The following is a 13605-nucleotide window of genomic DNA, read 5'->3' as shown; positions in this document are numbered from 1 at the left end:
TAATAAGATAAGTATATTACTGTTATTGTACAAGAATACCTCAGTAAGAACTGTGAAAAGTAATTTTCAGCTGTTTAGTATAGTTTAGTTTAGTTTAGTTTAGAATTAGTTTAATTATATTAGTTAAGTCATAACATTAATATCTGAATAATTAATTGGAATTGGGAAAGCAAGACGTATACCAAAATATCTACATGTACTCTATGTAGCCCAACTCGATGTAGTTTAACAGCTAAGTGAGATAGCAGTGATCCTGTGGGGACGGCAAGTATATAGGAATAATACTTAAAGAGGATGCGTCCTCTGGAGTCTCTGTAGGGAGGATTTAAGGCCCCCATTCTCCAGAGGTACTGCTCCTACTAAACCTTAATTAACAATACATTTTAGGAATTCGTTAGAATGTAACTAACAGGATCACTGTTTAAAATAACAAAAATGACATTTAGGTTATTTTGGAAAGATAGGTGCTATTAGGCCTACAAAGATAAATAAACAATCCTTTCTTTAAAAATTTATGGTTTAAAATTGATTTAAACATTTTTTTTTCTTGAAATTTGCACTATTTGCATATTTACGCGCTATTTACGTGGATTTTACGCGTTTACTAGGCGTTTTCTGCGCGTTTAGCGATTTTTGCGCTTTATCGCGCGTTTAAGTGGCGTTTGACGCGTTTTTTACGCGCTTACGCGTTATTATGCGTAAAACCTCATTGGGTTGCACTCATGTGTATTTTTATGCGTATTTTTGCGTGTAGAGATGCACATATTTAACCTTTTAAGAACTAAATAGCAACAAGTATACTAAACTCAGCAATCATCTTAAGAGATACTAGCCATTGATTTATAAGGGAAAGTTATTATACACTGTTTATGTATAACTGAAACTGAATGTATATTTGAAAAATCAACAGTATATTTCTCATTGGACTGCTGTAATGTAAAAAGTAAGTTTATTTTTATATTGTTTTAATATGTCTTGGCATATTGTTAAAAATTTTTGGAAATTCCAATAAAAAATATTGAAAAAGAAAATGTAAGTGCAATTTTGTAGTACATTTTCATATAAAGCAGATTCATCGGTATTCATAGAAAAACCCCAAAACAAAAATTCTCATTGGATCACATACTGGTGTTATTGCCTGAAAAGCCTATGCTGTCTGTGTAATGTAATGCAAGTTATGAAAAATGAGTAACACTCCTTATAGAAGAAATGTACACATGGAGCTTGATTCACTAAACTGTGATAAGTCATATCACGGCTGTGCCAGTATTTTCGCACACGTTTTTGGGTTTTGCTTGTGTGTTCATGTTTTTGCGAACAATCGTGAATTTTTGCGCGCAATCGCAAATAGAAAATTTGTGATTGCTCGCGAAAACGTGCACAAAAACGCTAGTGCGGCCGTGATATAAGTTATTATGTTTTAGTGAATCAAACCCATTGTGTGTAACGCAAAGTGTGTAATGTATGCAGGGTAGTGTGCGTAACACCAGGAAAAAATTATGTGAATTCTCCGCGCACATTAATTTCATTAATATTTAGTGAATACCACCCTTATTTGAATACCACCCTTATGTCCACGTGTCCACGTCATCTGGCGCATATTGCACCTCCTCAGTAGTTGTGCACAGGTGCAGTACGCATCAGATGACGTGGGAACAGAAGAGCCAACTCCAACCAGTGGGTCACGGCTCTTCTGCGCCCACGTCATCTGGCACCTGTGCACAACTACTGAGCAGGCGCAATACATGCCAGATGACATGGACGCGTGGGCATGAGTGCCCGTGCAGGCGCAAAAGAGCCAACCCTGCCGGGCGGCCAGCTGTTGCTCCAAGGAGGACTGGGGCTGTGGCGCGGGACTGAGCTGGCTGCGAGAGACTGGAAGAAGCCCCAGGTGAGTAAACAGATTTTCATCCTCCCTCGCCTCGGAAGTCCTTTAGCACAATATGATTTTTTTATGCAAACAGCAACAGCATCAACATATGTGAAGAAGGAAACAAATTACTTTTTGCCTTAATCCATGCTTTCCAGATCTTCTTTTATTGAGAAGCATTTTTTGAAAAGAATGAGCTATAGAATATACTGCAATATAGGTATAGTAATGTATGGGAAAATGCGTAAGAGGATATACATCTCCCAGGACCTTCGTCCCTCCCGTGCAGTTGACTAAATGAAGTGAAAATAATCTGGCGAGCCAGCCATTTTTCTCTGGTTTGGAAGACAGACAATGAAACTTGCAAATCCAAATTTCTTCTAGAATTGGATCATTTGGATTCTGGGATGGGCATCGATTATTTACAAACATCTTAAGTCCAGGGACAATTTTATCAGGATACATGAAGAGTAAACTGCAGTTGAGGATGGAGTAGAGTTGTGAGTTTAAATTATAAGATCTCCATGACTCACTGAAGATGAGAGTGATATTATGTCGGATTATTCTGAGATCTTCCAAAAAACGGACACATTCTACGAAACAGAGACCGCAAACTACAACTACTTCAGCTGACCAGTTTTTATTAAGCACCATCTTCTTATTTGTCTCCCAACTTTCGGTCAATTTAATGACAAATTCAATACATATTCCATGGCTGGTCATTAGTTTTCTGAGCTCTCTTAATTCCATTTCCCCACCTCCATCCTTTGGTGTGATGATCCCAACCCAGTTCCATCCAAAATGTTCCAGAAACTTTACAAATGCTAGATAACGGAAGCTGTCATTGGGAACCATCCTGTACAAGTTTGGATACTTTTCTCTGTCACTCAGGAGGGGATCTGTGACTTGGTACACAATCTTGAGTAGAAGTAGAAAACATGGTAGACTTTATAAGAGATATAAAAGTTTTTCTGAAGTTGTGCTACAGTTTAATATGAACTTGGTTTCCTAGTTACAGCTCCAATCCAGGAACAAATATATTCCTAAAGCTTTGATTGGACTGAGTGTCAAAGCTTGATTTTACACATGTAGAAACTTGTTGAATAACTGATATCTGATAAATCACTGTTGCTGTACCTGGCCAGAAGCTCAGCCATTGATCACCTAATCCCAGACTAGTATTGCTATAGGTAGAAAACTCAGAGAGATTCAGCCTGTGCTCTTCCCCTTGACTGAACCTCACAATGATGCAATAAAGGCAGCAGAAAACCCACCCACAGAGGTTATAAGGTTATAACCACTTACCAACCACTGCTACGCATATCTACGCCTCTGAAAACTTACAACTAGGGGTGTAGATATTTTACTCTCAGAGGCTGATGCTCACAGTGCAGTATGACACCAAAAAAACACAATCTATTGGCAGCAAAAGGAAGAAAGACACCTTCCTCCTACTTTACATCAAACATATAGTCCAGCACTATAGAATGATTAGCATAATGTTCATGCAGATCCCAGTCCAAATTCCATACGATACTGTTATCTGTTCCACATGGATTCCTATAACACAGTTCCTGTGAAGATGTCACAGGTACTCCTATAAACAGCCACTCGACAGGGAGCCTCCACCACACCCTTAGTGAGAGACACTCACCAAATGGAAAGACCCTCTGATAGGTCTATTGACGTCTTGGGACCGTTATCTGGTCGTCTCCCACCACTTCCGCTAAATCCCAGATCCTCTCCTCTTTGCTGAAATCTTCATTACAAGCCAACCTCAATAAAAAGGCTCAAAATAGTGTAATACTGTAACTTTAATAAAATGTATAAAATATATTGCACTTACAATCTCCGAAATAAAAACACAGCGTAGAGTGGGTGGCTGCATCTCAAGCAATTTGAGTCTGTCAGGAGAAAAGCAATACAAATGTTCCTTGTCACTCTCTACTCCCCCCTCCCCCCCCCCCCCCCCATCTTACCCTCACAGTTTAATCACCTCAATATTGTTATTAGTAACCCTCGCCTATAGCTGTTAATACATGCATTCATTTTTACTGACAAATTCTTTCACTATGATCAAATCCGGTGATTTCCAACCCCCCACATCGATCACGATTTCGATCAATCCGTTCCAAAAAATGTATAAAAATTACAAACGGTACATTTTTCAATTGGACAAAGTGGTATAGAGGCGGTAGATCGGCGGATGACGGCGGTAGATCGGCGGCTCGTGGTATTGCACTGAAACACTGCTGTAATATGATTATTTTCTGGTGAAATGCTTCCGCAATATTTATTTATTATATTTCTTTATTTATTTAAGTATTTATATAGCGCCAACATATTACACAGCACTGATTACTTTCATGGGGGGGGCGCCACAGGTTTCCTCGCCTAGAGTGACAAAATGGCCAGAGGCACCCCTGGTGAGACCCCACCAATATTTACACCCTTTGGTTTGCCTGGAAACCAGAGTGCCCAGAAGAAACCCCCACAGACCCTGGGAGAATATACAAACTCTGTGCAGTTAGTGACCTTCCAATCAGGGAACCAGTACTGCAAGGCGAGAGTGCTAAGCACTACACCACCATGTTGAGTGATTGGCAGCAGCTCTGGTCCTCACAAACTTACAATATGACAGACTCGGTTAGGAGTAAGACCACCATGGGACAGCTGGGGCCAGGGGCAAAACTAGAAATCCCCGGGCCCTCCTGCAAAAAATTGAGTTCCCTCCCCCCCCCCCCCCCCCCGGGGCCTGCTCATGGCCATTTTGGGGGGAAGGAGGGGTCACGGGATGAGGGGAAAGCTTTGCACATCAGCGGTGAGGAGGGACAGTCTCCCCCTCCCTCACCTCGGGCTCTCCCCTCTGCGCTCCCCTCCTGCCTCTATCTAAGTGGCAGCAGCAGCAGCTATAATTACCTCCATTCACCACCAGAGGTCTCCGATCTGCAAGGGCTTCACATTACTTCCTGCTTGCAGATCGGAGACCTCCGTGGTGAATGGAGGTAATTATAGCTGCAGCCACTGCTGCTGTTGCCACTTAGATAGATGCAGGAGGGGAAACGTAGAAAGGAGAGCCCGAGGTGAGGGAGGGAGGGGGACTGTCCCCCCTCCCCGCTGATGTGCAAAGCTTTCCCCTCATGCTGCGACCCCTCCTGCCCCCCCCCCAAAATGGCCATAAGCGGGCCCCAGGGTGGCCCCGGGCCCCCCACCCGCAGGGGCAGGGGCTGCTTCCCCTATTGTTGTGACGCCAGTGGCTGGGGTGTATCTGTAAAAACCAAAGGTAAGGAAGGTGAATTTTTTTATTTTTTTTTACATAAATTCCAACTTTGTGCAAAGCTGAACAGAATGAATTGCTTAGTTCTTTATTAAAGTGGAGTTTCAGTTTAGGAAGATTTGTAGGGCAAGCAGCAACACCAAGGTGACAGGGGCGTAACAATAGAACCTGCAAGGGATGCATCTGCAGAAGAAGCAGGGGGCCCAGAAGAAGAAGGAGAAGTTTCTTTTCCCTGTCCTTTGAGACCGACATGTAAGGGTACTGAGAGAAAAAGCTTACTGTTCTCTGTACAATTGTTCCTATGACTACATCTGCTTACCTCAGCCACTGATAAGGAATCATACAAAATGCTGTAGACAAGGATTTGTAGACAGTCTTTATTCAGTGTGCAGCAAGCTCTTGTGTACAGCTGTGCCCGGCCCTCTCCACTCCTTTCTCAAGTGGTCTGTACTGTAGTAATGCTGGAGGAGTCTGCAGAGCCATTTCTGCTCCACCAGAGATGGACAGAGTGAGTGTAATAAGCCGAGGCTGGGAGCACACCTGTCTCATAGCACCGCCGTACTAGCGTTTGTACGTGCATTTTCGCACGCAATCACGAGTGTTTGCGCGCAATCGCAAATTTCCGCGCACAATAGCGGGTGAAAATTTGCGATTGCACGCAAAATTTTGTGATTGCAGGCAAAAACGCTAGAGCAGCCATGCTATGGGTTATCACGGTTTAGTGAATCAAGCCCCATGTGTGTCTGTATGTGTGAAAACATGCACGTTTTATCACAGAAGCTAATGTAACTGATAGAGAAAATGCTTCCAGTGCTTCACTGCTGTCTGTTTTATCTGCATGGGGAAAGCACATTATAGTGTGCACTAGCCAATTAAATAACATTGCTTCTCAGTTTACCTGTGCAGAAAGCGAGGGGGGGAGGGGCCTCATCCCAAGTTTAGGAGGGGGGCCCAGTGATTTCTAGTTACACCCCTGCAAGGTGAAATAATCTCATCTCTCATTGGAGTCTCGAATTGCTGGCTATGGATTGTATTCAGCAACCGAAGGGTAAATCTGCCATGTGAAATTTTCATAGGAATCCTGATAGTAAAGCAGCATGAGTTGCACAATTAGTGTGACCCGTGTTACCTAGGTAACGGATACATTATTGGGGTACCGTGCACTAAACTTCTTGCACAACAAACCGTACCCAGGTAACATACGTATTACCTAGGTGACGTGGGTCAGGCTGATTGCGCAATGCATGCTACACCATTGTCTGGATTAATGGTAAAATTGCAGTGCACTCACTGCAAGTGCCAACTTTACCGTAGGCTGATGAATACACCGCTATGTCTATAAGAATGTGAGTTGTTGCTGATAACACTGACCTGGGTATAGCGGTACAGGCTGAGAAGCTGAGCCAGGGCAAGCGTTGTGGTAAAGCCGGAGTCACCAACAAAACCGGCAACTTCACCGCTCTTCATGCAGGAATAATTAGGAGTCTCTCGCTGGTAACCAGACAATATCTTCAGGGCGTACATTACCGAATTCTTTGGATCTGCACATGTGTCATAGATGTGATAGCCTAGAGTGATATTAGGCAGAAGACTGGAGTCCATATTAATCTCCTCAATAGCAAATATGAAGGCCAAGATGATCATATATTCCATCAAATGAAGTCTGTGAAAGAATTAGGATACGATGAGTAGGTTATTTTGCCTTAAAGTAAATATCTCACAAGAAGCAGAGGTTGAAAAAGTTTTTCTAAGAGTGGTACAATTCTATCTCTGGAAAGAATCTTACTGGTCATAACCACTTGAAGGCAGGACACATAGGCCAGTGCCTAGTGCGCTGGGAAGGCTGGGGCGGTTGCTGCAGTGTGTTCCATGTTTGGGCTCTCACCTGCACTGTCTGTTCATTTGCTCGTCCACCTCAGCCAGAGTAAGTGCTCCAGCCTGTAAATGCTGCCTCCTACTTCCTGATGTGGGTAACCCATGTGACAGGGCACAAGCGTTACTCCAACAACTAGACAGAGGTTTGTGTTCATTGGTCTGTAAAGACCACATGACTGGGCCCCCCAATGCTCTAGCAACCACGGCGCTGCCCGCACATCACAATAATGGAACTCTACTCTTTTAAACGTGAAGATGATGGGCAGGCGTTAGCCCAGATGCCAGCACAACCCTTGTATTGATTGGTCTATGTAGACCAGACCACATGATAGAATCATCTCCAGTCAGGAGGACCAAACATCCCGTACATCCCGGTGAGGATGATTTTCTGTACAATTTGATTGCAAAATCTGATTGAATGATTGCATTTGAGGAAATTATTGTATCTTAATGCTGGGTACACACGATGCAATTTCCTGCCCCATGGACGGGTGATCAGATGGGAAGTTGCATCGTGTATACATGTATAAGTGCACCCGATCAATAAAGCAATCAATTTCCCCATAATAAGCATGCAAAATCGATCACTTTATTGAACAGGAGCCGATCGGATATGTTGGATATAATCGACCGATTCCCATCTGTCAGGCGGGAAATTGCATTGTGTGTACTCAGGATAAGCCCCTTTTACACTTGCTTTGCAAGTGTGTGTTGTATTACTCTGTTTTACCAAATGGTGATTTGATGGCAATGTAAGGCAATGGGGCTCAGCACACTTATCGCATTGAACAGGAAGTTTCTAAATTCCTCCCGAGCCACCTCAAAACCATCATGGGGGATTCTCAGCAAGGCTCTTATTCTTTATAAAGGCATTCCCTGAAAAGGATGTATACAATGATGCTGGCCAGCCTCCCTGCTCGCTGCACACTATTTTGGCAGTTGGACAGAGCAACTGCCATTCACTAAGTGCTTTTGAAGATAAACAAAACCCTGAGACTCCCCTATGAAGAGATGGGCTAGTCGAAAACCTGTTGCTTCTGTCAAATTTCTACTACCTACTGTAAGTGACAGCAACATAGGAGAAAAGTAATTTATGGCTCATCTTACTCTGGAAAAAAATGTACCGTATATACTATATATACTATAATATATAAGCTGAATTTTTGACCCCAAAAAAGTGGCCCAAAAGTGGGGGTCTCGGCTTGTATACGAGTCACCTACTTTGAGTGGCCATTTCTGTGTGGGAACAGGAGCTCCTCCACTTTCAGTCGTGATGCGGGATGCAGTCCTGGCGTCTTGGATGGCAGGAGAGTGCCTTCAGGAGAGTGTGAGGCAGAGTGGGTGTCCGTGTCCGGTATTAGTGGAAGGCGGGATCGGAGAGCAGGATCGGATGCCAGCAAAGCGTGACAGGTGCTCCTGTCACAAGCGTGCTTTCAGCCACAAGCGTGTCCTACTTTCCCTGCCCACCAATCTGGCAGGATATTGCATTGTGTGTACCTAACATGACTTGTGTGACCCTGAATGATACAGAGTCACTCAACAGCTATAGATCCATCCATCAAAAAAACAACAACAACAAAACCAGTGCAGAGCTAATGTCTAACATCCGATCTGTACAGTTATGCTGTAATATAAAGTGTATATGTATTGTAATATATAATAATCATGCTTTTATTTTACTTATTATTTTCATGCATTTTAAAGGACACACAAAGCGAAAATAAACTAAAGAAATAAACAATTGTTTCTATCTTCCTTCTCCTAAAAATGACTTTTTAAGATATTCCACAGTTTTATTTTATGTTTAAATCTACTTTTTTATGTTTTAACTGTTTTATTGTTTTTGCTCAATGACACATTTATTAAAGTATGCCAGAGCTAAAATCTATGATCTGTTGACCCTTTTTATCTCTTTCCTGCTCTCAGAAGCCCTTTTTCTGCTAGGAAAGTGTTTTATAGTTGGAATTTCTTATCAGTGAGGGTCACACTGTAGTCACTTCCTGTCTGAGTCAGGACTGAGTCAGCCACTTACATACCTGATATTTAACTCTTTCAGGCAGAGAAAGAAAAAAATGAACACATCATAGTTATTAGTGTGCTTGGCACTGTACATGCCTATGTCAATCTCATCATGTCACATGTCACTTCGGGTATCTTTTAAGGTGTTGAGAAAACATGAGGGAAAGGCATGATACTTTATTTTTTAGGGAATAAAAAGAAAAGAAAAAAACCTCTGGAAAGGGCTATTGGGGAAAATGTCAGATTATAATAATAATAATAATAATAATAATAATCATTATTATTATTGTAAGTGTTAGAAGTATCAGTATTTTCCTGATATAATAGTATCTTGACAACATAAACAACATGTTTAATGACATTTTACTTTCTTTGCACATTCATATATTTCTTAATATACTGAAATAAATATTTGTTAAAGAAATAAAGTCATATCTGTCTTTTCACAAGATAATGGGCTTGATTCACAAAGCTGTTAGCACGCCTGTGAAAACCCCCTTAGCACGTCTAAACCAGCTTTTCGCGCGTAAAACTTTACGCAGTAAAACTTTATGCGCGTAAAACTTTACGCGCGTACTGCACAGAGCGCAGGCCGCTCCGCGCGAAGTGCCCATTAAAGCCTATGGGACTTAGCACGCGCATAGGACTTTGTGCGCGTAAAACTTTGCGCGTGATCTGATTGAGAAATCTGGTGCTAACCTACTTAGCACCCTGATTAGCACGTCTAAAGACTTTAGAAGTGCTAAGTAGGTTAGCACTGCATAGTGAATAAAGCCCAATGTCAAGTAAACTGTAAGAACTATGAAAAAAAAAGAAATGTAGCCACAGTCATAGCAGAAACTACTAAGAGATGACTGACATGTTGGGCTGCACAAAAAACAAACAAAAACACATAATCCCAACAAACTTCAGAAAATGAAATTATATTGTCGATATAAAAAGGGCTAAAAATGTAAAATGAAAGGATTTGATTCAGTAAAATGCAAATCAGCAACAGTTTAAATGACAAAGTAGAAGTAGTTACTCACTGTACACAGAAAGAATTTACTTTGTGGACGTCTTTAATAAAAAGAAAATTAAGAGATTGAAGAGATTTTCTGTGGGCAGAAATCAGTCCCCCAATAATGACGTCTCCAGCTTGATAATATTCGTTCTCTAGCAGAGGTGTGAGGGCGGTGAGGGTGCAGCTAGAGGCCACATTCTTCATCAGCATTACATGAGGTTTTATGTGTAGAATTATAACACATCCATAGAGGAAAGTGTAAATCAAAACCCAATTCATATCAGAGATCTAACTACTAGCGGCAGCCGTGTGGATCCTCCTTAGTGCAGCTCTGCAGAGTAGCTAATACCAGCAGTTTATATGCACTAGCTGAGGATATTTTGACATGTCGTGTGGATTTTTTGAGAAAAGTTATTGCAGTGTTAGACATTTCTATCCAAAAATGAAATGACTTGTTTGTCTGCTTCCAAAATATGCAGCACAACTAGAGAAAACTATCTGTACCTCTGTGTACAGTTCCTTTTTTATCAGGCTTCTCTACAGAAACAGGAACATGCAGAGAGATGATGCCATTACCTAGTAAAGTTTACTCAATGCAACTTAAAGGATACCTGTAGCCAGAGTCAGGACAAGAGTGAGTTGTGAGCCCCCTCCTACACTGCGCCCTGAGGCTGGAGCCTATCTCGCCACTGCATCGGCCTGGCCCTGTCCCTCCTACACTGCGCCCTGAGGCTGGAGCCTATCTCGCCACTGCATCAGCCTGGCCCTGTCCCTCCTACACTGCGCCCTGAGGCTGGAGCCTATCTCGCCTCTGCATCGGCCTGGTCCTGTCCCTCCTACACTGTGCCCTGAGGCTGGAGCCTATCTCGCCTCTGCATCGGCCTGGCCCTGTCCCTCCTAGACTGCGCCCTGAGGCTGGAGCCTATCTCGCCTCTGCATCGGCTTGGCCCTGGCCCTCCTACACTGCGCCCTGAGGCTGGAGCCTATCTCGCCTCTGCATCGGCCTGGCCCTGTCCCTTCTACACTGCGCCCTGAGGCTGGAGCCTCTCTCGCCTCTGCATCGGCCTGGCCCTGTCCCTCCTACACTGCGCCCTGAGGCTGGAGCCTCTCTCGCCTCTGCATCGGCCTGGCCCTGTCCCTCCTACACTGCGCCCTGAGGCTGGAGCCTATCTCGCCACTGCATCGGCCTGGCCCTGTCCCTCCTACACTGCGCCCTGAGGCTGGAGCCTATCTCGCCTCTGCATCGGCCTGTCCCTCCTACACTGCGCCCTGAGGCTGGAGCCTATCTCGCCTCTGCATCGGCCTGGCCCTGTCCCTCCTACACTGTGCCCTGAGGCTGGAGCCTATCTCGCCTCTGCCTTAGCCCCGCCCTGCGCCTCTCCTACACTGTGCCCTGAGGCTGGAGCCTATCTCGCCTCTGCATCGGCCTGGCCCTGTCCCTCCTACACTGTGCCCTGAGGCTGGAGCCTATCTCGCCTCTGCATCGGCCTGGCCCTGTCCCTCCTACACTGCGCCCTGAGGCTGGAGCCTATCTCGCCTCTGCATCGGCCTGGCCCTGTCCCTCCTAGACTGCGCCCTGAGGCTGGAGCCTATCTCGCCTCTGCATCGGCTTGGCCCTGGCCCTCCTACACTGCGCCCTGAGGCTGGAGCCTATCTCGCCTCTGCATCAGCCTGGCCCTGTCCCTTCTACACTGCGCCCTGAGGCTGGAGCCTCTCTCGCCTCTGCATCGGCCTGGCCCTGTCCCTCCTACACTGCGCCCTGAGGCTGGAGCCTCTCTCGCCTCTGCATCGGCCTGGCCCTGTCCCTCCTACACTGCGCCCTGAGGCTGGAGCCTATCTCGCCTCTGCATCGGCCTGGCCCTGTCCCTCCTACACTGCGCCCTGAGGCTGGAGCCTATCTCGCCTCTGCATCGGCCTGGCCCTGTCCCTCCTACACTGCGCCCTGAGGCTGGAGCCTATCTCGCCTCTGCATCGGCCTGGCCCTGTCCCTCCTACACTGTGCCCTGAGGCTGGAGCCTATCTCGCCTCTGCCTTAGCCCCGCCCTGCGCCTCTCCTACACTGCGCCCTGAGGCTGGAGCCTATCTCGCCACTGCATCGGCCTGGCCCTGTCCCTCCTACACTGCGCCCTGAGGCTGGAGCCTATCTCGCCTCTGCATCGGCCTGGCCCTGTCCCTCCTACACTGCGCCCTGAGGCTGGAGCCTATCTCGCCTCTGCATCGGCCTGGCCCTGTCCCTCCTACACTGCGCCCTGAGGCTGGAGCCTATCTCGCCTCTGCATCGGCCTGGCCCTGTCCCTCCTACACTGTGCCCTGAGGCTGGAGCCTATCTCGCCTCTGCCTTAGCCCCGCCCTGCGCCTCTCCTACACTGTGCCCTGAGGCTGGAGCCTATCTCGCCTCTGCATCGGCCTGGCCCTGTCCCTCCTACACTGTGCCCTGAGGCTGGAGCCTATCTCGCCTCTGCATCGGCCTGGCCCTGTCCCTCCTACACTGCGCCCTGAGGCTGGAGCCTATCTCGCCTCTGCATCGGCCTGGCCCTGTCCCTCCTACACTGCGCCCTGAGGCTGGAGCCTATCTCGCCTCTGCATCGGCCTGGCCCTGTCCCTCCTACACTGCGCCCTGAGGCTGGAGCCTATCTCGCCTCTGCATCGGCCTGGCCCTGTCCCTCCTACAATGAGCCCTGAGGCTGGAGCCTATCTCGCCTCTGCATCGGCTTGGCCCTGACCCTCCTACACTGCGCCCTGAGGCTGGAGCCTATCTCGCCTCTGCATCGGCCTGGCCCTGTCCCTTCTACACTGCGCCCTGAGGCTGGAGCCTCTCTCGCCTCTGCATCGGCCTGGCCCTGTCCCTCCTACACTGCGCCCTGAGGCTGGAGCCTCTCTCGCCTCTGCATCGGCCTGGCCCTGTCCCTCCTACACTGCGCCCTGAGGCTGGAGCCTATCTCGCCTCTGCATCGGCCTGGCCCTGTCCCTCCTACACTGCGCCCTGAGGCTGGAGCCTATCTCGCCTCTGCATCGGCCTGGCCCTGTCCCTCCTACACTGCGCCCTGAGGCTGGAGCCTATCTCGCCTCTGCATCGGCCTGGCCCTGTCCCTCCTACACTGCGCCCTGAGGCTGGAGCCTATCTCGCCTCTGCCTTGGCCCGACCCTGACCATGCCTGTAGCCAATGAAAAAAAGTTATAAACTCACCTAAGAGCCTTCCCGTTCCTTATCTTTAACGTTAGGAGCCTATAGGCACAGATGTCTTGGCACCCTAGACTCCGCCCTCCATGTACCTACAAGTGTGCTGGCTGGCCCTTTTGTCCCATCTCCCTTAGTTCCCTTGCCCTCATAAGTAGCTACAGGTGCCCCCAGGTATTAGATAGCTAGAGGTGCCCCTGACTGAAGGGAGATCTGGTCAGTGGAATGCCGAGACTGGAGTGAGTAACTTCTCATTTATACTCTGCTTGGGACTCTGCATAGGGAAGGGGGGAGGGAGGCGCACAGGGAGGGGAGTGAGCCGCCTTTCCATCATCATGCGCCTGTAGGCATGTGCCTACAGTGCCTTATGGTAGATCCAGTCC

General features: G+C 46.8%; 1 protein-coding gene across 1 annotated transcript in view; it reads right to left on the bottom strand.

The window, feature by feature from the left end:
• Window positions 1-13605, bottom strand: part of LOC137524509 (vomeronasal type-2 receptor 26-like) — a 50742-nt gene that overhangs the window by 19130 nt on the left and 18007 nt on the right. Inside the window, exons 2-3 of the mRNA XM_068244881.1 lie at window positions 6519-6810; window positions 2522-2788 (exon numbers count right to left, since the gene is read on the bottom strand). Coding sequence (XP_068100982.1) covers window positions 2522-2788; window positions 6519-6810 — 559 coding nt within the window. The remainder of the gene's footprint in view (window positions 1-2521; window positions 2789-6518; window positions 6811-13605) is intronic.

This window comes from Hyperolius riggenbachi, chromosome 1, assembly GCF_040937935.1.
Source record: "Hyperolius riggenbachi isolate aHypRig1 chromosome 1, aHypRig1.pri, whole genome shotgun sequence".
Lineage (NCBI taxonomy): Eukaryota > Metazoa > Chordata > Amphibia > Anura > Hyperoliidae > Hyperolius > Hyperolius riggenbachi.
The sequence above is the reverse complement of the archived record's forward strand: the minus strand, read 5'-3'. Positions and strand labels throughout refer to the sequence as shown.